Genomic DNA, 24,956 nt, shown 5'->3' with positions numbered 1-24,956 from the left:
AAAGTTAATTAAATACTAGTGTTTTCTGTGGCCAAGCCACTTCTTTGGGCTGGTAGAATGCTGACAGCAGTGTTGTGAATTCTTGTCAATCTGCCTGTCACTCACTGCCTGTGAAAGTGCTGAGAGAATGACAAACAAATCTGTCATATGTTAGGGAAAGAGGAAAGGCATGTTAAATTTTGTTTTATTTTTCAGTCCTTCTCAGCCTATTGCAGCTGCTGGCCCAGATGAGTTTTTGAGGATGCTGCTTCTCCTCAAGTTATAATTTCTCAAAGGAGAGCTCAGTTGCTGTAAAGGCCCTCAATTTTCACACTCCACATCCTCCTGGACAAAATAAACTTGAAATCCATCTAGCTGCCTTTCCAAGCATTTGTTTCATTACTCCAGAAAATCAGGAATTTCAATGTCTGCCATCCTGAGTAGTGCAAAGCCAGTGGAATGGTTTGTGTATCCAGTGTTAGGATTAGTCTGTGTGGAGTCATCACCTCCACCTCAGCACTGCCCATCTTTGTAAATTCTCTGCAGTCTCATGTTCAAAAGGGGAATAAAATCCTCAAATTCCTTAAGGTAGAAAAGGAATCTGATCCTAAGCTGTTTCCTTGTGATGTTTAGTGTAACTGGTTTAAAGTTTGGGGCTAGGGTGACTGAGGTGGGAGTTCCTCAGGCTGCAGAGCTTGCCTATAATTAAGGATGGAGAGGTGAAGGAAGTTCTGCAATTAAATGGTTTTAATTCTGGCAAAACTGCAGTTAAAGGTAATGGGATGGGGCATGTGCAGGGCACTCCAGACTTACTTAGCAGTGACAGAACCAGAGTGTTCTGTGCTCCTCTGCAGCACAGGAAGCCTGTTGACATTCATGGATAGGAGCTCTAATTACAAGTGAGAACAATTTCAAGGAAAAAAAAGTCATGAAAAAGACACAAGGGAGCCAAAATTTGAGGAGAAGGTATTTTAAAATAGTTTGATTTTGTGTGATCTTCCCTTTCTTTACAGTTGGGTTCTAAACCAGGAATTTCCCATCTTAATTTGTTTGCTTAAGTATCATCACAGGAGGCATTGGTCAGGCCTGGCAGGAGATGTTCCCTGCATTCTTCTTCCCTGCATTCACACAGCCCACAGGACTGAGCTTCCAGTCCTGCCTCTCCATCTTCATGGGTGCAGTCACATGCCCTGTGCTGTCTGACCACATATTGTTATGAGTTCAGACTTCCCTAAACAACTATTTCTGTTTCCTTTGGGAGGAAAAAGAAACTGCAGGACAAATTACTTTTCTTCTATACCACTTTGTAACTTGAGATTGATCTCCTGCTCTTTAAAAATGCAGAGGATACAAGTGTCTTATAAAGGAGCTTCAGTCCTCAGTGTATAAGAGAGATACCATGAGGGGATTGGGTGGTAAATTTGTTTAGAAATTATTTCTTCCCTCCTCACATTAATAATTAAAATAACCCTACCTGGATACTGAAGTAAAATCTATATATGTGACTGCATTTGGTTTGCAAAAATGTTTCTGAGAGGGAGTATTGAATATACTGTTGGTGTCCTACAGCTGCATGTCGCATGTGCATGCCAGGAATTGCACCTCATTGTTTACTTTTGAGATACCTATTGAATACATCAGAACAATTCCCACAATGAGAAAATCAAACTAAACCAGAATGGTGTGGGAAAGTAAGATGGAAGTGAGCAAGTGGTGATATTTTCTATAGACTTCTTAAAAATCTAACATGAGAGCTCCATGGATATCAAATGCTGTGCTGTATTTTGGCATTCTTTTGAAGTATGAATGTTTTATCAATAGAAAAAAACGTAAGTACATCAAGCCCACAACAGATAAACCTCGGAGGTTTTGTCAGAGCCTGTCATATTCACGTTTTCTATCATGATCCAGTATAGTAAAAGAATTCTGGACATTTCTAAAATTTTGTGAAGTGCTTGTAGTCACATGGGAATGCAAAATTCACCCCTGTACTGCCATTTTATATTATGCTGCAGTTAGAAGCACTGCTAGAGCCTTTTCATTATTCCAGCCAGCTCCCTCTCAGAGTCATAAATCTTTGCAGCTTAGTTGCACTTTCTGAAGAATGCAGGGAGTCATAAATTAAAAATGAATTTCAGACTCCTGACTAACTTTCACATTTCTAAAAAGTTGACTCATTGAAAAAAAATTCCATCCTACCTCTTCAGCTGAAATGCTGAAGTTGGTTTGTTGTGTTAGGATTATTGTTTTTCCAGACCTGCCCCTGACATATGGGCTTCTTAATTTTTGGCTTTTAAGAAAACTTTTCACATCATGTTTAATTGCTATAAAGAGCATTTGATTTTTCACATCTGCTTGGAATCTTTTAGGTCTGTTGAGAGTGCTGGACTTGAGGCAAGCTCACAGGAAGGGTTTTCTGACAGTCTTAGAGAATTCCTCAGAGAGCCAAAAACCTTGAGACAGGGGAATGTATCTCTTGCTGGAGTCACATGAACCAGGTCTGAATTCATCAGAAAAGTTGAATCACTGGATGAGTAATTGTCCCTAGCAATCAGAGGACATGGCTTCATGTATGTTTACCAATCAGAGTTTTAAAAGCTTTGAGAAATGGATTTCTGAGTACGTTGAGTTTTAGGGGTTTTGACTGGATGTACCTCTCTATGTTTCCAAATAAATCTCTATGCAGTTGCAGCACATCAAAGATTTCAGTTGTTTGTGTTTGGAATATAATGTGTAATTATTTATGGGAGTATTTTCTGGATTTGAAAATCTGTACAAGGTAAAATGACTTACTCTGATTCAGGGTAATGCTCCAAGTATTTGTTTCTAAATTTTAGATTTCTGCTCTCTTAACTGTCTTCTTTCTTTCCTCTTGCCTCTTCTAATTAATTTTAACTGCCTTCTGAATGATGAGCTGGTACTATACAAGATGAATGATAAATGTTGCATATAAATTTAGTACTAGAAAATTAAAAAGGAGATTCAAAATACGTGATTTTATAAAATATGTGATATATCTTTAATAAGACACCTTCTGTGCTTTTTTATGGAATTAGTACTTACCTAGATAAAGGTGCACTCTATTTATATCAAATAGAACAGATGAAGCCAAAGAGACAAAATGCAACTAACTCTGTGAAATGGTTTTATTTGGTGAATAGATGTCTGTGTTGCTGAACTTTGTTATGATGTAGTAAAAATGTGTCTGTCATAGGGGAACATGAAACACCCTTGTAGCTAAATCTATCCCTTGAAGTGGAAATAGTTCTGTAATTGTTTTCCAATAGCTAAAATAGCTTTACAGCAACAATGGAGTACTCACAAACTTTTACTGCTAGAACTGGAACAGAAAAAAAATCTCAGAAAAGTATGTGGGGAATGGTTCATGTTACAAGTTCTCAGTATGTGGAAAAACAGCTGAAAGATGGAGGGCTTGGGGTTTTAAAACTGGTTATTTTTGTAGTTTCTATTCAGACATAAAGACAGTATTTCAGTCTGTTCTAGTCTGGAGATTTTGTTTGGTTTTAGTTTTTGGTTTTTTTTGTGGGTTTTTTTTTTTTTTGTTTGTTTGTTTTTAATCTGATAGTACATTTGTATGTATAGCACTTAACTTGATAAATAATATTCAATACAGAGGGAGGTTGACTTTTCCACATTTACATCCAGTGCTCAGGTAATGTATTTGAAATCAAATTAAGCCTTCCTGATGGTCCCTCAGAAGTTATTTGAAAAGATAAAGGCAAACCACAGCTTACTTGCCAATATTTCTAATTAAAACAAAACCGTAACTGCAATGTGGATTTTTTTCACTGTTAGACAACAAAAGCTATGACTTAAAGTTTAAAGTTTTCATTACACATGAAATGCAATTATTTTTTGCAAACATGACAGCACTTTATTCTTATGAACTATTTCTTATTTTCCTCCTTCTATTACCACTGGTGCATATCTGAAAAAAAGATAATGATCAGTTTGGCTTTTCTTTTTTTCTTTTCAAGGCTCCTGCTAAGAGAGATCCAACTCAAAGTACCATCAAAGAGGAAAAAGTCCATCTGTTGAAGTATAATATAGGAGATCTAGTGTGGTCAAAAGTGTCTGGTTTCCCATGGTGGCCATGTATGGTTTCTGCTGATCCTGTTCTCCATGCCTACACTAAACTAAAAGGTATGTAATTCAAATTTCTTCAGATGTACAAAATGATTGCTTTGGAAAAATTCCGTTCTTCATCTGTGCGGTTGATCAGCAACTTGTCAGCAGGAATGTTAAAATCATGTAAATGCTGTTCTTGAGCATGTAGCAGTGTGTCTTTTAACTTAAGTGTTCTCTGAAAGATACAAAAATTGTGAGCTGTCAAACTATGTGGAGTCTTCTTAAAAAAAAAGAAAAAAAAAAAAACAAACCTAAGAGTGTTCGTCATTATTTCTGTGGAAATACTTGGTAAATTGATACAGGCTAAAATTGTTATTAAAGCTAATGGGAATTAAATATTCCTGATGATTGTGATTTACTAAAAGCAATCCATAATTCAGGCAGCTAAATTTTCTCTGATTCATAGAGTCAATACTGATATCTACAGACAATATTGGTTGATTTTAAATGCAGGAACTACCAAGTGTTAATGAAATTTTTAGGTATGAATTTGTACAATTTCTTAATCTCATTTGCACCTTTGTTCTCTGTTCTGATACCTGAAACTTTTGAGGCTTTAGTAGCAATAAATATTTAGACTACACATTAAGAAAGAGTTGGAAGGGTGGAAAGCAGTGAAGCATTGGGTTGGATTGCCCAGAGAAATGGTCTGATCTCATTCATAGGAGGTTTTTAAGAACAAATTGGATGAGTATCTCTAGGATTATAGCTAGATTCAAAATTGGTAGTAAACTAAATGGCTTCTTGAGAACCTTTTCAAGCATTCATAATACAGTTGTTGGAATGGTTTTTATAGGCTCCTCAGACATTTCCTTGTAGCAATCTTTCAGAGTTTGGATCAGGTAGTCCCTGTCATTTTTAGTCTTTGGATTATTAGGTCTATTATAACATAAAGAGATGGATTTTGAGAGTAGTAGAGCTGTGTATATGTTCCTAACAATTGCTCTACTCCTTGAAAGGAGCAAGGTTTATATTCATTATCCAGAATCTTTGTGGTGCATCTTTATCAGAAACTATAGAAACAGACCAGGAAAACCCAGTACCAAATGTCTGAATGCAACCTGTGGAGCACAAACAGAAAGAAAGGCCCACATACTTTGTAAAGTTAATTTGCCTCTCTTTGAAGTAATGGGAATGATGATGATTTCTCATATTTGCTCTGGAGTTGGTTTGGGCCTGCCTTTTCCTTGAGGAGTTTAGTCAGGGTCTGGGCAGCCATCCTGACTACTAAATGCACTCTGATGTGTGTATTTCCATCAGTAGGTATTTCCAGTCTTACCTTCCACCTACTCTTTATTATTTAGGCACTACCAAAAGTCTCCTCTTGCAAAAATAAAATGTCTTTTATCAGGGAGTTGTAGAAATCCTGAGCTATGTCTCTGTATTTCTCATTTCTAGGCTTAGGATCAAATGTTTATAAGCAGTCTGAATTTCTGGATGTTGCTACTTATTACCCTTCCAGATGCCATATTCTACAACAAAATTAATCCCCTATTAAAATAATCACCATTATTGGCTGAATCACCATGAAAAGAAAGTTCTTTCTAACTCTAGAAACCCCAATAAAATAGTATGAAGCAATCAACTAGAGCTGTTTGGTGACTAAGCTTGAAGACATGCAGTGTATGAATAACTTAATGGAATCTAGGCCTAGTTTGAATCACCTGTAACAGAATTGTGGCTGTTATTTGAACCTACTGGGTGTCCATCCTTACCTGAGTTTGTCTGCTGTCCAGTCTGTGTGTTGGACAAGCTGGTGTGGTGACACTGGAGGAACCACAGGTACTGGAGGGAGCATATTTCATCTAGCAGGATTGAATTGGCAAGCACAGAAGTGCAGCTTAAAACCTTTTCTGTTTTTAAACAAAACCATAATTTGAACACTTAGCAAACCTATAAGTTCTAATGAACAGGGTCTTAGAGGACATCTTAAGTGTGATCTCTTACCTCTGCCTTTTAGAAATTCATTGTTAACTATGAACCCTTTGAGAAAGTGGTTTCTTCCCCCTTCTCTGTAGAATAGCTGAGACCTTTGGAAGGGAAAGGTTATATGCCTGTATCGTGCCACAGTGAGACAATATTCCTCCTGTTTTACTAGGGGGAAAAAGGGAATATTTTTAGTTTTGGAAGAAAAAATGTTTCTTATTTAGACGTCAGAGTTGTACTTTTATCATTCCATTCTCCCTTCTGCCAGCCAAATCTTTTAATGATTTCTTTGATTCCTGAAAAATCTTGATTAATACAAAGTTTTGATTGGAAGGGTTAAAACCAGATGAAGTATGTGTCTCTGTTTAAGAATACTAAAAGATAAAGTTTAGGAGACTTAGGAGGCTGCGTGCACAAGCTCTCCAAGCTGTGGAACTTTCTCAGTGTTCATTGATAAATGAATGCTAAATTCATTTTCAGAAGCACCCAGACCTACATGTAAAGTTAATATACTTGGAAAACTGGCAGGTGATTGTAACTTCAAATTAATGGAATTAAACTATTAATTGCTGGGAATTAAACTATTGAGCTTTTGGGTCAGACTTCATACATTATATCTCAGAGACTTTCAGGCTGGTTTAAGTGGGTTTTTGAAAGGTTATCTAGTTTTATTGTGCTTTTGTTATGGCAACTGTAGCAGCAGACTTCAAGTCTGAAAGTGCAGAGGCTTACCAGAGTCTATATCTTAAATACATGTGGTTTTTTTTAATTTTCAGGACAGAAAAAGAGTTTTCGTCAATATCACGTTCAGTTTTTTGGAGATGCCCCAGAGCGAGCCTGGATATTTGAGAAGAGCCTAGTGCCTTTCAAAGAAAAAGACCAGTTTGAACAATTATGCCAAGAGAGTGCAAGACAAGCCCTCACTAAAGCAGAAAAAATAAAGGTAAGAGGTTACCAAATCAGGCAAGATTTGGAGCTTTTTATTTTAGCATTACAAAGATGTACAGATATAACAGATACAAATAGGTATTACAAAAAGCTTAAAGACAGCTTGTTTTACAGGGGTCTTACATTTTACTTACAGATGCAAAGGATGGGGTGATTTGCCACTGTTTGTTACTCAGTAAACATTAGTACTCTCCTGCTTTGTCTTGGATTCATCTCTGGTATCAGAGGTATCGAATACAGCTCCATTTGAACTCTGAATTACAGATCTGTATGACAGTTAGTCTCTTGGGGGTTTGTTTGATGTTAATGTTAGCATTCTGAAATCACAAGCAGGCAGATTCCTCACAGGGCTGTCTCCTCTTGCAGATGCTAAAGCCGGTGTCAGGGAAGCTGCGGCCACAGTGGGAGATGGGTGTGAAGCAAGCCAGTGAAGCGGTGGGCATGACAGTGGAGGAGCGCAAGGCCAAGTACACCTTCATCTATGTCAGGGACAGACCTCATCTGAATCCTCGAGTGGCAAAGGAGGTTGGCATTGCTGTGGAACCCTTGGAGGAGATGGATGAGTCATCCTACTCAAATGAAGAAACCACTCCAAATCTGAAATCAATGAAGGAGTCTGGCATTCCTAGCAAGAGGAGGAGAAGGACATCAAAACTCTCTGCTGCTGATGATACGCAAGAGAGCAGTCAGTTGGAGGATAAGAATACTACTCCTCAAAAGTCATCTGAACAGGCAGAATCCAAAAGAGGGATAGGCTCCCCTCTCAATAGAAAGAAAACTCCAGCGTCTACTCCACGAAGCAGAAAGGGCGATGCAGTATCTCAGTTTTTGGTCTTTTGTCAGAAGTACAGAGATGAGGTTAGTCTCTTTTAGCTGTTATTATTGTTGATTGCATCTTCTCATTTCTGTACTTGAAGAAACTACTTTACTTTGGTAAACAGAAATTAGTTATTACTGCACAGTTCATAATATTCTGGGTTTGACTAGTTATGCCTGCATCAAATTTTATTCTAGACAGAAATAAAGAAGGGAATGTAAGTGAGCATATAAACAAGGTGGTGATAACTGCCTTTGTATTTCAAGCAAAAGTTGTGTTAATATCTTCCCACATAAACCAGTAGTCCTTTGTATTAGCCATATTTCGTCTTTAATGTATGCACAATATAATACATATGCATACATATATGCTCAGGCAAATATAACAAAGATTATGCTGTTCATGGCAATCTGCTTGTAGATAGCTTTTACATTTTTTCTGAGGACATGGCTCAGTTGATTCTGTGTGTTCCTTTATCTTTGAACACCTCAAAACTTAATTTACTTATCCAGAACCTTCTGCTGAGCTTCAAAAGAAGCTGATTACCAAAGCTTGTAAAAATCACTGTCAGTGTGTGCAATCTACTAGGACAGAAACTAGGTTCTCTTGAGGCACTTATATTCCAATACAAGGTAGAATAAATAAATACCTTATTATCAACACTTTTTAGGAAGACTTAACAGTGTAAAGGCACTACTGCTGGTGTAGCTCATTACTTTAAAATCAGGACTTACCATTTTTCTTCCTTACAACCTTTTACTCCATTTACAGTACTGTTCCATGATCTGAAGCTAGTGTGATATCTTATGTTTTCTTGTACTTGTACTATTACATATTGTTCACAGAAGGATCAGGAAGTTAGTGCTGACTTTGTCATACTCTTTAGCTACTGAATGGTTGACTTCATTATAGCATATTTGTATTAGAAAAGAATTAATAGATGTAAACTTTATGAAGAAATATTGGAAAGCAGATTCTGTTGGATGGAAGTCAGTTAGTTGTGGTTCAACTTGGGATCTTATTAGATCATTGAAACTTAAGGTAATATTGAGAATGAAAATGAGCACAGTGTTACATAAACCTTTTAATGGCTTTGGTTAAGTTGAGAAAAGCATTGGCATTGCAGTTTGCTGGCTCTGGAAAGGAAATGGTTTTGTAGCCAGACCATTAAATACAAATTTTGACATATTAATTATGAAAAGCTGTGTGGGTCAATCTTCTGTCTCATGTTGGAGACACATGAGTTCTATTCACAGTTCTTCTGCAAGTGACATTACAAGGAGGAATTTTCACCTTGGCCTTCAATGTACATAGCAAGAAGTCTTCTGCAATATTGAGGGAGGTGCAATTGCTTCTCTGGAAGAAATGAGATGATGATGGCTGGCTTTATGGACTCTTAGCCAAACACACTTTGCAGAGAAGAGATATGCTGAATCTCTGGTATTTCTTCTCTGTGCCAGTTATCAGGCTTTGTTCCCTACTGTGGTTATACTGTAATTCTCAAATTAATAGATGGAAAATATGAAGACTATTGGGATATATGAAATTGAGGAAATACTTTTTCTTCAGCATCATTTCAGGAAATTGAAAAACTTTCTTAAACTTGAAATTCTCACTGATGATAGTGGCTAGTGTTGCACAAAGTTTAATAATAAAGTACTGGAATTGTCTTCCCAGGGAGGAGGTAGAATCACCATCTCTGGATATGTTTAAAAAAAGACTGGACATGGCACTTGGTGCTATAGTCTAGTCGAGGTGTTAGAGCATAGGTTGGACTTGATGATCTTAGACGTCTCTTCCAACCTCATTATTCTGTGAATAAGTTTAAAAATATTTCATATATTTAGAGAGAGGGCATCCTACCTTTTCTGCCTAGAATACCTTTTAATAAGATCTGTCATGAAGACCCAAATCTGCCTAAATGTGTGATCCATTCTAACAGGTACAGAAACACTTCTGTGAGTAGAACAGAACTAGGTTGTGAAACCTGCAGATACCTCTAACTGATCATCAGAATAACCTGTCTTCCCTTTGTCTTGATTGGAACTTGACTGGCAAAGTGAGGAAACACCAACTTAGATATTTATGCTTTTTGCCTTTTGTGTTGCTTTTAAAATGGCAGGTTCATGCCATTGGTGGAAGGTGGAGGTTGTATCCAATCTAGTAATTGGAGAGTCCCCTTCCATTAGGCTTATCTGGTTCAACTTGCATGACTTTCACCAAGAGTTTGTTTTGTTGTGTTGTAGATGTTCTGATGCTTTAGAAAGAGTGATAGTGTTGGCTAAAAAACAAACCTGGTTTTGAGCTGCTTGTACTGGTGGCATTGGAGAGTTTAGTGTATGGCTTTCTTAGTATATGCATGTAGAAACTGAGAAAAAAGGAACATTACAGACCCAGAAGAGGCTCTCTGTCCCCAGCCTTGGGAAGGGATGGAAGGGAAAGGGATGGCTGAAGACTCGTCTTGTGGGGCCTCTAATAATACCAAGCTCTCTTAAAAGTAGAGCCATTTCTGCTGTGTTTTGCTTGGAGTCTGGCTTTGTGTGGTAGTGAGATTCCTATATTTTGATTTTATTATTATTTAACTGCTGGAGAATGTTTTTAATGATTTAAGAGACACACATCCCACATCCCTGAGGGAGGTGCTGAAAGCTTGGAGCACTTTTCTAGTTGTAGTGATGCATTAAGTATTTTGTGCAGTTACCAAAGGAGCAAAGATGTATTTTGTACTATTGTATTGTGTGCTTCCCCTGTGAAAAAATACAAGGCTGGTAAGCATTGGAAGGAAGTGTCTGAGTGGAGGTAAAAGTATCATTCAAGTGAGAGGCAGAGAGCTACACTGTTTACATTAATTGATCTGGGCCTTGAGTCTGTTGTGAGGAAAATTAAGGAATAATGTCACTAACATGGAGACTTTGGAAAAGACTACTGAGCATTTTCCTTGGAGGCCTTATTTGCAAGGGTCCTTTCACCATTAAGAATTCTGAGTGTCTTTTCCGTGTCATTTCACAGTACTGCTAGTCAGCTGAAAGTTATTTTTATTCTTATTTTGTTGAGACTGGAGGTTATGTTAATGTGTATCTCATTTCTCCAAGTAAATCTAGTTATTTATTGGATAATTAAATGGCTTTGTGCTCTCATTGAGCACAATGACCTGTACATTTGTGACAACAGGGGAAAATGGATGCTAATTTCATGTCCTGAAGAAGTGAGATTTGTGGAAGGGGGTATCTTGTGGGTTTATGTTCCTCCCTTTCGGTAATGTGAATCCAGTTGCTAGATTTTAATTGAACTTTGAGTAGAGGCTTTCAGAGGTAGTTGTACTCCTCAAGCCTTATGCAGATGGATTATGCCAGATAGAAACAAGACAATTCTTAGTACTCCACTAGGAGAAGAATTAAAGCATGGATTTCCATAGTAGACACTGACCAATGGAAGGAAGGTACTGCAACTATTTTACCACCTGGGAAAGCAACAGTCACACTTGCATCCTGTTTGGTAACAGGAAATGTAGTTTTAAGACCCTAAATTCTAAGAAATTAGGTTTAATGATTTCACCTTAGCAGGAAAATGGTATTTCTGTTCCGTTGAATGGTGTTACTCTTTGAACAATTGGCTTTCTTGACATAGTTCTTAATTTTCTCTGTGTTTTTGGGGTATCAGTTGCATCACTTAGATAGGATTCTGGAGAATGCGGAGTAATGAGATGAGAAGGATTGTTTTTCAACTTACTGTTTCATTTCTGTAAAAGCGTAGAGTTTTTTGACTTGTATGTTTAATCAAATCTGATTTCCCTTAAGTAGAAGTAGGGGTATACTGAAGGAGTTTGGGAGGATTTTTTATTTCTTTTTAATACTGGATTTTTTTTTTTTGTTTTGTTTTGTTTTTTTTTTTTTTTTTTGTTTTGTTTTTTTTTTTTGTTACATATACTTTTAGAAACTCAGTTATAAACTCCATATTGATGGATATTATGTGTCCTGCTTATAACATTAAAAAAGATACACAGCTTGTGCATTCCTAGTGTTCATATGCCTAATACAAAAATGATGAATCAATACAGGAAAATATTGCATCAGATGCTAATTTTTGTAAATCTCTCTGCTGAGTTAGGTGTACTGAGTTCTGTGATTAATGAGTTTTGCTCTGAATTGATGGATTTCTTTCTAGGCAAATGTATATTCCAGTATTGCTTGCCTGTCTTTTGTGGATCTATATTTAAACTTCATTGAGAAACAATACCCGGGTTTTTTTAATGACCACAGGACAAGATTTATACTTACTCCACTTACTCCATTTTTTGAATGGTAAAAGGCAAATAGATGCTTCCAAAATTAGTCTTAATACCTTTGAATAAGCTAGTTGATGTTTTTTAAAGACACAGAGAGAGAAGTGGTTATTGAAAGCAAAACTGGATGCAGTAGGTTTTATTCTAGTTCTGTCTACAGCAGAAATATTAGATATTGTATCACTTTCCAAAGTGATGGAAGTGTGTACACCATTCTTTCCAATGGTCACTGTTTTTTAATTCAACCCTATTTCTGCATGTATAGGTGGTTGCTGAACATCCAGATGCTTCAAGTGAGGAGATTGAAGAGCTGCTCGAATCGCAGTGGAACATGCTTAGTGAAAAACAGAAAGCTCGCTATAACACAAAGTTTGCCATAGTGACCTCTCCCAAATCTGAAGAAGACTCTGGTAAACGTAAAACTGTGCTAGTGTACTCTAACTAAATTTGATATACATAGTGGCGTTAAACTAAGCACATATTTGAGACCCTGTAGGGAAAACAGCTTTCACTGTTTTCCAGTTTTAATTCTTGGTGTTTGTGCCAATAGCAAAGGAATGCCAATGGTTACAATAAACGCAACCCATGAAGTCTACATTTCTTGCTCATTGTTCTGAAAAGTTGTTATATGTAAACCTTCTGCTGTTTAGACATTGCTGATTTCTCATTCTTCTTCTGCCCATAAGCAGCTGCCATTGCATCCACTGCTTGTTACAAGTGGATGGTGGGAAGGGAAGATGAAGTGTTAACTGCTAGTAAAATTGGAGATGTTGTTTTTATAGAACAGTTAGAAATGGTTTAAAAAATTTAATCAGTGCTACACTTTTTCTTCATATATGCCTAAAGTGTATTACTTCACATCATCATCAACTCAGGAAGAACTATTCCAAACTTTATTCTGTACCCTTCAACCATCTGGCATTTTACTGTGCTACTCCAAGTTTTTAGGACTTTGTGCAAGTTTGCAAATGCTTTATTTTTTTCTCCTTGTATTTTTGTTGCTTTTTTCTGGTGTTTGTTTTTGATGAACAGTCTCGATTGTTTTCCAAAATATTTGAGGGGTTTTGGAGTCGCTTACTTGAGAAAGGAGGAGGAAGAAGATAGTTTGCCATTTGCATTAACTTTATCAAATTTAACTAGCTATCATTTTTCAAATTTAAATAGCTTTACAGCACTGTAAGAAGACTTACTATGGAAGTATTAGAATCCAACAGGTGCTGCTTTGGGCAATGACAAGAATGAGAGGGAGTGTTTGAAAGTTTGTGAGACTTGGAAAAACTTGTATAAAAATGGCAGTCAGTTTTGTTAACTATCTGTGTGTGTGTGTGTGAAATAACATCATTTTGTGGAAAATTGAAAAGTTTTTAACTTAAAATTTTAAGTGTTAAATATTTGGATATCAGTTTAAAAAAAAAACACGTTCTGTATCTCTCAAGGTTCATCATTGAAGAATATTGGAGAGGCCAAACGTAAAGTGTTTCAAGACTCACCTAAAAGGAGATCAAGATCCAGAAGTAATTGAAATTTGTGTTCTGTGCAAATAGCTCATCATTATAAGTAGCTGTTGAGTGTATTTTTTATGTAATCGCCCACGTATCATAATCTCTTTATTTTATCTCAGATGTTGTCTTCCTTTCTTCCTTGACATTAGAACTTTAATGGATCCCAAATTAAATATCTTAACACTGTAGTGCTGAATTTTGTTCACCTTCCTCGGTGTCATATTGCAAGAAATGTAATTGAAATTGTACCTGTACCAGGTGTTTCTAGTACATATATTGTGTACATTTATAGTTACCTACAGATGAAAATATGTCAGTTCACTTGTTCCCCATCTCAAATCCTCTTATCTTAAACTTGGAAGAATGTTGTGGGATTTCTTTTGCTGGCTTTTTGTAAGTAGCAGGTTCTCCTGGAGCCATTTCAGTCTCCTTTGTGGATTCAGTTGGATCATAGAATATGTCCTAGATTGTTTAGATAAGAACATTAATTTGGAAATTATCCATATTTTCAAGTTGCTATATTTTTAATATTTACAGACATTTGTTCCCACTGGAATAGAATGCTTGTAGCTGTAGGGCAATTTTCAGTTAATTTATGCCCCTGGAGCTTGCAGTTTTCATACTAATAATACTCTGTAGCTTCATAAACTAGAGAGTGCTGGAGAGTCTAATTATGTTGTCATTTCATCTTGATGAAACAGACCACTTCCCAAACCCTCATCTATCTTTTTGAGGTGCAGACAATAGCGGAACCTGTGGCAGGGTTATGTAGATTACTTACTGACCTTTTGTATTTAGCAGCTGCTTGAACTTTACACTGAACAGCCATCTAAATACATGAATGTGGTCTAAAATGGCCAATGTGGTTCTGTTCATAGGATTCTGGTCCATAGAGGCAAGGGATCTTATGGTCTCATGTAAAATACAATCAGCTTGTTAAAGTCTGGAATTGCCATACCAGAAAGAGAATTAATTTGTACAGTTGGTGATATCTTGTCTTTTTCAGAGGCCCCTTAATAGATGTCACCACTTAAAGTAGGCTTAAGGAGGAGACTTAGAAAGTAATTTTAATGGTAAGAACTGTTACAAAGTAGCAGGAGAGTTAAAAGCTGCATAGCTCAATCACATGCATTCTGATGATATGAAATAAATGTTGGGCAGTAACATTCAGATCTTAAACTAGTGTTTGTATAGGTAGACTCATCTTTGTAAAATAACTTGAGTATGAAGCAGTTGATTTAGATTTGTTCTAGAGTTAGTCTTCAGCACCAGAAACCAGACCCTAAGCATTAAGAGGTCATCAAACTGTGTTAATGTTTAACCATGTTTTAAAAATAATGACTGAAAGAAAAGTACCTTAAATAACTAGATCAGTTCAAATAATTTCAAAGTGGGTTTTAGATTATTTTTCATGTGAGTTTCCCCCATCCCCCATCCCAAGGTAATTTACATGGAAATAAAAGAAACCAAAAAAAGAGGACAAAGGAGCCTACAGAAGATTTTGAAGTTCAGGAAGCACCTAGGAAAAGACTCAGGATGGATAAACAGAATAATCGGAAGGTAATTATGTCGTTGGTTTGTTGGGGTTGATTTATAGCAGCACCAGTCACATTGCTGTAGTTAAGTTTGTCAGCATTTCCATTTTCAGGATTAAAAAAGAAATGTCCATATATAATACCAAACTGTTGTCAATATTCAGGGATCCATGTGAGCTTACCACTGTGGGATTTTTTCCTTTGGTTCTGAGGATGGAGGTATGACAAGTTCCACTTGCTACTGAAACTGTATCCCAAAGGAATTTGCAGAGGGAGGCCTGAACTCTCTGTGTTGTTATGCTCTGAAAGAAAAGTTATTTTTCTTTCCTCCTTTTGGGGATTTGGAGTTAGTTTTACCAGAATGTGAAAGAAATACCTTTAGTCAATAGTTAATTTAGACAAAAGTCAGAAGAGAGCAAAGGAAGTAAAGCAAACCAGAAAAACGACTTTCCACAAACAGGAAGGCTATAGGACACTTTGAAGTGGCATGCTGACTCTTTTCTTGGGTTAGGAGACTGCAGTAAATTTATATTTCTGCAGTAAAAGTATATTTATCACACAAATTGCAGGCTCCTTTTCTGGTTAGCTTGCTTGTGAGAATGAGAATTTTCCTTACATAGGTCACTGTGTACGCGGACACAGCACAAACGTTGTGGAGGCTCAGGTTTATTGTCATGCATGTAGAGCAGAGAATTTCATGGGTTTTACTGTGTGGAAAGCTTAGCTCACACATGTGTTCAGGTGTGTTAGTGCAGTATCATACTGTAGCGTGAGTACCATAGATCTAAGCTCAGAACTTCAGTGGTGCAGTAATCAAATGAAACAACCTAATAGAAGGAAAGGTAGAGGATTTATATTTTAAATGAGTTGTGGAGGACTTATTTGTAGGTGTCAGTTTGTTTGGTGGGCTGGTTGTTTTGCTACTTCTGTTGATATTGTAGATATTAAGACAACTTTTTGTTTCAGAGTTTAATATAAAAAAATACAGAATTTCAGATAGGCTTAATGAGCTGATTAGCAAGGGACAGAGATAATTCTTAATGTTGTTACCTCTGCAGAAAGAAGGGCCAGAACTGGTTTTTGCACTTCTTGCTGGAATGGGTTAGTCATTGCATATTCATGTGACTTTCTAGGAGCAGTTTTTCAAACCTTTTTAAACTTGTCTAATTGATTTGAATATACTGTAATACACTAGATGCATGGAATAATGAAGTTTACCTATTATAATTAATTCCTCCTATAAAGTCCTTGATTTGACTGTTCTAAAGGTACTTTCCTGTCCCAGCAGCATTTGCACACTACAGTTAGCCTACATTCTCAGAAGTAGGGTGAAAGGTGGTTGTAGTGTAGTTCATGCTTGAGAGGTTCTGGTATCTTTGGTGCTGTGACTCAATGTGAATATAGCAGCAGGAAAATAAATAACTAAATGAGGGTAATGATTCCCATAATATTTATAGCACCAATGGTGCTGACTTTATAATGTGTATTTTAAAATTTTTGTTCTCTCTCTGGTCAGTTTATCAGAACTGCTTACAAGGGGTTTGATGTGTGTAAATATTAGGTAGTTTGGAAACTACCTAATATTTACGGGTTTGTGCTCCACAGAAAGGTCAGGTATGGTTTACACTTTGTTTTAGGGATTCTCTCTTAGTCTTTCTCCTGCCTTCACAATCCCAAGGCACTTCCAGCTGTATATGCTGCTGCTTAGTAGAACATTCAGTGAATGACAGTGAAAATATCTATTAAATGATTCAAAAAAGCAAACACTAACCATACACCTTCTTTCTGCTATTCCCAGTTTATTGCAGGCTTTCGTTACAATCATTTTGAATAGGAGGAGCTTTAATTTCATGACATTTTACTTCTTGCACAGGAGTTGTGGGTTGTACTCTGCCTTTGTCCTTAATTCTTATTTACAAAATCAGAATGTTTTCACATTAAGTAACCAGGCCATAAGTACCCATATGGAAGTTTTGAAAAACTAATTTGTTCATTGTTGCTTTGGTGATGTTTATAAAATGCACATTAACAAAATGGGGGTTCTGTAAAGTGTGCTTTAAATTTAAGAATGAACTATCCTGTACATTTTCACAGAATCACAGAATCCTTAGGATTGGAAGGGGCCTCTGGAAATCATCCAGTCCAATCCCCCTGCCAAGACAGGGTCATCTAGAGCAGGTTACACAGGAATGTGTCCAGGTGGGTTTGGAATGTCTCCAGAGATGGAGACTCCACGACCTCTGTGGGCAACTGTTCCAATGCTCTGCCACCCCAAAGTAAAGAAATCTTCCTCATGTTGAGGTGGAGCTTTGTGTGTTTTAGTTTATGGCCATTACCCCTTGTCTTGACCCTGGGCACCACGGAAAAGAGTCTGGCACCACCCTCTTTTCTTTCATTTTTGCCCAGAAGTGTAACAGTAATCTTAGCAAACCCATACTGGTGGCACTGGTGGCAGGGCAGCTTAGAGCTCAGTAAAAGCACAGCATGGCACATCTGTAGCCATTTGTGTTTATTTTTACAAAGGAAATCAGTTCCCTGGCCTTTGAGGTGTTCACCTGCACATCTTTGGTAAAACTGATTGTCAGATGAAGACTGTAAAAAAGCATGTAAAGCATTGGAAATGTGTGTAAAGCTTTCTGTTCAGTAGAGTTGTGCTTATTAATCAGGTGAGCATGTGTCAGGGTTAAGTATTCTAGGCTACAGTTTTAGTAATTTGAATGAATTTGTAACATAAGAAATGGAAAAAAAAATATTGGCATATGTAAGGAGCAACATCTTAATTTTGACAAAGATTTGATGAAAACTTCCCCAGTTTTTGGCTAAACTTTTAATCATGAATTCTCAATCTGGAGCAAATTTAGGTGCTGTTCATTCTCCCTTGAAAATAGTGGTTTTATTTTGGAAATGCTGAAACAATCTTAACCATAGTAATTTAAAAAATGGCACTGCTATAAGTTGTGGAGTTGGAAGCAAGCCTCTCTGAGACTTAGATTTCTGCACAGGGTTTACTCTCAAATTTCTATACTAATTCTCCAATTTACCTTTAGTAATTACAGGCTTTGATTTGACCAGTTTGTACAAAGAGCAGTAAGGATAATTTAAAAGTCTTGTGTTTAGCACTCCCCCTTTTGATATGCTGAATTTGGGATGGATAAGTGGGATGCTGAAGTACTGTGTTCTTTAATATTTCTCATTTGTTTATGGGTTTGTACCCTGTGCTGTAAATGAGTTTTAAAATTCACTTAAGTGGGGCTAATTTAACTACAGTACCATTCAGATATTTGTAAAGACACTTTCTTTTTAATAACATAAATCCAGAACTAATTGCCAGTTGTATCCAACCACTCATAAATTAGGAGTTTTTTTATTTTTTCATATTTTTTTTTGTGACAGAGGGAGACAAGCAATGACAAAACAGCAAAAACAAACTCTTCTAAGGTCACAGAAACCTCCTCTTCACAAAAGAACCAGTCAGGTAATGTGGTCAGAATAAGTTTTAATGTAACTTTTTCAATTAAATAATTTTAAAGTGCCCAGGTTGTCTGAGGCAGCCAGCTAAATTCTGCTGACTCAGTGAGCAGTTGCAGGCACTGTGCCACAGCTGGGGGGGAGCCCTGTTCCTTCACTGCCCTCCTGCAGCTCGGTCCTGGACTGAAATTGTGTGTTGCTGACTGAGAGCAGCAGTTCACAAGTTCCCCGTGGGATGGCACCAGATTAAAGCTGGTGCCCCGAGATCTTGGTGAGCAGGGAACACACCCTGCTGCTCCTGTTTGCCCACTGCACTGGCCCAGTAAAACAAGTGCAGTGGCCATCAGTGTCATCAGGTACTTTGGGGTGTTAGTCCTTCAAAATGGTGCTTGATGGGAGGCAGTGTGGAGCATGAGAGGGAATTCTGTAGAACCTTGGATCAAAACACCAAAGTCAGACTTGTTAATGATGCTCAAGTTGAAGGTAACTGCTATCAGAGCATGTCTCTGCAGGTGTTACAGTGATGTGCCAAAGACAAGCGAGCTTCAGCAAGTCCTACACGGTGTAGGAGTGGTGATGTGCCATAGCTAATGTGTGGTACTTGGCTCCTGCATATAAATTTTCTCTTAACAAAGTGTTAGTGGTACTCAGATTGTGATGAGCTCACGTAGGCCTTCTCATATAACTGTTACCTCTGCTTTAAAGAGGTCTTAAATCACAAGATACTTTGATTTTAATAGAAATGAGACTATAAAAAAATGTTAAAACATTTCTTAGCATGTATTTGATTAATGGAAACCTTTATTTTTAAAATCAAGCCAAAATACATGGCTTCAGAAGCTTCATGTTCACTCAGTCCTATGTAGGTGCCCAGAAGATGTACCTAAATAATTCCTTCCTGTATCTGAAGGAATATTTAAAATGGCTTCAGGGAGATAACATTTTAAAGTTCCAAACTTCACTTTGTAAACCAAAATTATTTTACAGCAACGAAAAATCTGTCTGATGCATGTAAACCTCTGAAGAAGCGAAATCGGGCTTCAGCAGCAGAATCTTCAACTCTTGCTTTTAGCAAGAGTTCATCTCCTTCAGCTTCCTTAACTGAGAATGAGGTAAAAAAAAAGTGGTGTTTGCACACAGCCATTTAATGACAGAAATTATCAGGCGTGAATCTTGTTTAAAAGAAAAAAAAAGGCAAAAATCAAAGGCGAATTCTCTAACGTTGGTGCTCTAGACAAGTTACAGTTTTGGCCTCTGTGAAACCTGTTACCGTGTGCATTGCAAATCATTTATTGTAACACAAACGTCTGATTTGGGGACGTCGAGATATTATTGTGGTTTTTAATGTATTTACCAACAACGTTTTAGAATTGTAACCTTCTATTAGAGGCAAAGTAAATGCCAGTGTGTTCTGTATTTTCTTCTACAGACTTTTATGTAAGTGTACTACATTAGTTACATTATGTAACTCAATATTGTCATGTTGCCATAGCTTTTATATCGAAGCAAATTTCCTAATCCTCTGTTTGATCTAGAACTGGACAGTCTTCTGAGCAGAGCCCCTTTTAACTCAAATTAGTTTTCAGACTGTTTTAGTGCTATTTCTCTGTGATGCAAATAGCTTCAACCCCAGTAGAGTTAAACAGGCAGTGAAGGATGTATCTTTTTGATACTTGCTAATCATAGTCTTAGCTCTGCATATTTGGAACTGTAATTCTTCTCAGTTGACATACAATAAATGAAATGTATGTACCAGAAATGTATTCATACAATCCATTAAACCATTCCCCAAGTCATCTACACTGTTAAAACCAATCAGCCAAAGAGTGGCAGCATGAGGGTGAAGTATGCATGCTGTTTTGCAGGTGGGTTTGGATCCATAGTTGGTAGGATTTAGTAAAATATCCATAGACAAACAGCTTCACCCAGTCTGTGTTACAAAAACTGTAGAGAAAGTACTTGCCTGCTAACAAGGGAATAGGGCTTCCAGCTCTCCTAGAGATTTTCATCTCCCCTAACAAATGCATGAGGTGCTGTAATGAATGCAGTTAAAATATCTAGGCAATGTTCAGTAAACAGTTTACCTTTGGGTAGGGGGAAAAAAGATTGCATGTTAATGGCTGTATATCTTAACTGTAACTGGAAAAACACTTTAACTAAAAAACCTCAATAAATACTCCCTCCTGTACCCCAATAAAACAAGCAAAGGAGGTCCCACCGGAAATAATGTCCATAGCAGCTGCCAAATAGAGTAATACTTATTTTGTTTTCTCAATTGAGAGATTCCCATCTTTTGGCTTACCAGCTTCTGCTGGATTGGCTTTGCTGGTGGGACTTGCTGTGTAATGGTCTATTTGGGACTCTCTATTCAACCAGACTAGTTTAAGGAAAAATCTGGGGGGTTTTGACTCAAAATATGCATCTCTAAATATTGTGCACTCAGGAGAAAGATTCTTCTCTTTCTCGAGATTATGATTATAAAATGAATTATCTAGAAGTCTTTCTTAACAAAAGACTCTTTTTTTTCTAGGATTTTTGGTAGTAACATAATGGTTCATATGTAAGAAAGGATATGGTTGTATCTTACATATGGCTGAGATGGAAATTCTAAAACTTAGCACTAATTTACTCAGCTACTGCTGAAGAGTAAAAGGTCTGAGAAAAATTACCTTCATACACTGCTTGCAGAACACAGATACACAAACTAGAAAGTGAATTAATTGTTCTCAAAGGGTTAAAATATATTTTAAAAGAAGTCCCAAACAGCATAATAGAAAACACACCTTGTTAAATAATTTTGGGGGACTGGGTGCAGGGGGAAGTAGATTAATGGACTAAATCCTTGGATTGGTTAAAGCTACACTGACCTGAACTTGGACCAACTAAAGATTGGGCCCAGTTTGTTTCCTATATTAGATACATTTTTGCTGTTAAATAAATCAAAAATGTCAGGCATGTGTTTCAGAAATTAATATTGACCTGCTCTACAAAACAAGGAAAAACAGAAATTCTGGATTGTGTGGGTGGCTCTTAAAAACTTTTTCCACTTTTGTATTTTTATTTAGCACTTGTCTAAACAGCTAAATGTGTGTGTGTCCTGAGAGCATTCATCTGGAGAGAACTTTCCCAGTACTAAGGGAAAGTTTTTTAAAAATAAACACAGTCAGGTAATGATGAAAGCCTTGCACAGCTAATTGAGTAGGATGTAATTCTTCTCAACTTTAAATAGATTTAATGATTAACTTTCACATTTCTGTGTTCACTATAATACTTCTAAGTGTTGGTTTAGGTGCTCTCTTAACAAGTGTAGGAAAAATTCTCTGTATTCTTCAAGCACATACATCTCCACAAGGTGTATATATGAGGATTCTGGTCTTTTTCCCCCCCGCCTCCTTTCTTTTTCTCCCATAATCTTTGTGAACAGCTTGTTCCAGAATAGAACCTGGATGTGACTGTTATTTGTCAAGAACTGTTGTTAGCTACATACCCCATAAATGTCTGTCCTTTACAACCAGGTTCTAGCAAAGATGTGCTCAGTTCTTTCTTGCTTGAAAGATGCATCTTATTTGACATTTTTAAAAATATTTTGAATGGTTTTTGTTGTTATAAGGGGATATTTTTTAAATGGAGTTTATTTGAAATACTATAAAATCAGACAAGGCCAGATTTTCAGTTGATAAATTACTTTGGGAGGGAGATAAGAGTGGGAGTGTAGACTTGTTCAAACAGATTTATAGATGTGACATATTAGAGATTAAAGGTTCACTCCCTTCAAAAAATTGGGCTTTGAAGTTGTTTTAAGAGGGGTGGACAGAAGCAGTGAAGTGTTTATACAGGAATAAATGAATTTCATACCTGCATTTAATTTTGAAACAAAATAATTTTACTTCTAGGCACTTGACTCAAGTCACTTATGTGAAATATGATTTTGTCGAAATATAATTCTTAATGAGCAACTGGTAGGGCCAGATGTGAAAAAGATACTCAACACTTCGGAGTCTGCAAAAGCTCGGAGTAGTTTTTTACTGGCTATGTAAGACTTGGTGTAAGCATCCAAAAGCACACATTTGTGAGAAGAGATGCAGATGGTGTATTTTAATTTCTTTTTTTATCTTGGCCCTCCACCCCCCTATAATGTAGCAGGTGCCAGTAAGAGTGTAATCAGTATTTTTTTAATAAATAAAAAAGACTTTACATTACCATTACTGCTGGATTATTGGCACACTTGGTGTGTTTGCATGAAACATATCTGCTTTAGCTTTTCAATCAATTTTTGTGATTGTTGTCTGGCTTCATTAAACTGGATGAATTTGTTGACAGCAGACAAGTGTCAAAGTATCTTGCAGACCGTAGGTACTGCTTACAAACTTTGTCAAAGAAACTGTAATCTTTTACTAAGAGAGGACAAAATAAAGCACATGTAATACTCTCTAAGTTAGCCAGCCTGTCTTTCATCACACCCTCAAGTCTGAGCTGACCAGCAGATGGCAGCTTAAAGAAGCCTGGGAAAGATTTGAAGAGGTGCTTTTATTTTAATTTCATCACATCTTCCTTAGAGGAATTCTTTCTTCCTTCTGTAACAACCTGTGTCAAAACAAACTCAGTTCCTGGTTATAGCTACAAATTCTTGAGTTTCCAAGGCCTAACAATGCAAATTACAATAATGCAAGCCTTAATGCTCTTTTTCTGCACATTAAACAGTGGAATTTTTTCTCATTACTGATTTGAGACAGATTTCATTTATCTGCATTTTTAATGGGCGTTAGCATCTATACACAAAGGAGAAAACACGTACAGCTCTTAAAAGGTAAGGTGTTTGCTTGAGGAGGCAGTCATGAAACATGCACAGCTTGCAACTCAAAAAGTACATCAGCTCCATTTATCAACCCTGGAGTCTAGTTGTCCTAGAATATGCAGCTAAAAACTCTTACTGAAGGTGAAACTAACAGACATTTTGGTCCTAAGAACAGGAAGGAAGAAGGGAATTCATGTTATTTTAAACAAACTACTGATCTAAAGAAAAAGCAGTTGCCATTGACCTTGTAGGTTGTTAAACAAAATCACTGTGCTTCTAACATTTCATTCAAGCTTCCTGCAAATATAATTCTCTCTTCTAAACATTGCTTAAGGATAACTTAATATGTAGTGCCACCTTACATCCTGTGACTTAGCAGACAGTTGTTTCCTGTGTTTGTTTCTGTATGCCTATGATTTTTTTTTCCCCCCATCTGAAAGCACCAGTAAGCAGTCAGGGGTACATTTCTATGGAACACTGCAAGTAGTTGGACTTGTTCCTTGCCAAACCTCTGCTAAAGCCTCTACCATTTTACATGATCTGCATCACCCACCTGATCATACAGTTTTGTTACAATGGTTCTATTTTCATGTGGAAAAAAGTTCAAAGATTCACTTTTGTTCTTTGACAGCACATTCTGTGTAGAAAATTAAGTTTCTTGTGTACTTATTCTCCTCTTGTGTGTTACTTAGGCTTCAGAGTGCAGAGAATCTGTTAACTGAATGTTTACATGATGTAGGTTTTTATTCTGCATCCCCTACCAAAGTATCATGAGTATCTGTAGGCAATTTTATACTGTTTTAAAATGTTCTCATAGTTTTAATTAACTTTCCAGGCAAATTCAGAAATGCATAATATCCTTATCTGAAACGTCTAACTCCTGCTAATAATAAAAATGAAACTTGTCCCAGGCTGTCTTTTTTTTTGCTATTATAGTACTGTGTACACTGTGGCACCGCATACTTAAAGAATTTATCTAGTCTAGCAGTATGGGCCAAAATATCACTCTTCATTCAGTTCAGGAATTCTTATATGAAATAAAGGAAATGTTAACTGTAACTCAATTGGCTCTGTCAGTTTTTCTGTCTCTGTGTGGGTGCACGATAGATTGTCTTTTGAATACAGCCTGACCTGTTTGTATGTTGCTTACTGACTTACATAAGTTGTTCTTAGGGTAAAAAAACAAAACAGGACAAACCCAACCCTCTAGCTGCTCAGCTTTTGTTAATGAGAAAAAAATATGCAGTTGGGTTTTATCTGTTGGAAAGATGGAAGAGTTTATTTATCAGAACATGCATACTCCAAGCTTTATAGAGAGAACTCTTAGCCAGCCCAGCCCTCTTCCTCCTGGGTGACTGTGGTGTAAAAATCACTGACTCTAAAGTCTTGTCAGGAAGTCTGAGATTGTAGCTGTGTCCTGAGTGTTAAGGAAAGTGAAACTTGGTGGGCAAGAGCATTCAGAGCTCATGAAGACATGCCTCTTTAATTGCCTGTGAAAAGATGCTGTGGATCTTTTGTATATGATATGTTAATATCCTATGATGGTAATATATAT

At 36.9% G+C, this 24,956-nt stretch overlaps 1 protein-coding gene across 1 annotated transcript in view; it reads left to right on the top strand.

The window, feature by feature from the left end:
* NSD2 (nuclear receptor binding SET domain protein 2) overlaps positions 1-24,956 on the top strand; it is a 72,462-nt gene that overhangs the window by 25,912 nt on the left and 21,594 nt on the right. The window contains exons 3-11 of the mRNA XM_053975526.1: positions 3,978-4,143; positions 6,831-6,997; positions 7,369-7,860; positions 12,367-12,511; positions 13,538-13,615; positions 15,045-15,163; positions 17,233-17,337; positions 18,532-18,613; positions 19,594-19,718. Coding sequence (XP_053831501.1) covers positions 3,978-4,143; positions 6,831-6,997; positions 7,369-7,860; positions 12,367-12,511; positions 13,538-13,615; positions 15,045-15,163; positions 17,233-17,337; positions 18,532-18,613; positions 19,594-19,718 — 1,479 coding nt within the window. The remainder of the gene's footprint in view (positions 1-3,977; positions 4,144-6,830; positions 6,998-7,368; positions 7,861-12,366; positions 12,512-13,537; positions 13,616-15,044; positions 15,164-17,232; positions 17,338-18,531; positions 18,614-19,593; positions 19,719-24,956) is intronic.

Source organism: Vidua macroura, chromosome 4, assembly GCF_024509145.1.
Source record: "Vidua macroura isolate BioBank_ID:100142 chromosome 4, ASM2450914v1, whole genome shotgun sequence".
Taxonomy (NCBI): Eukaryota; Metazoa; Chordata; class Aves; order Passeriformes; family Viduidae; genus Vidua; species Vidua macroura.
This window is presented reverse-complemented; position numbering and strand designations above follow the sequence as displayed.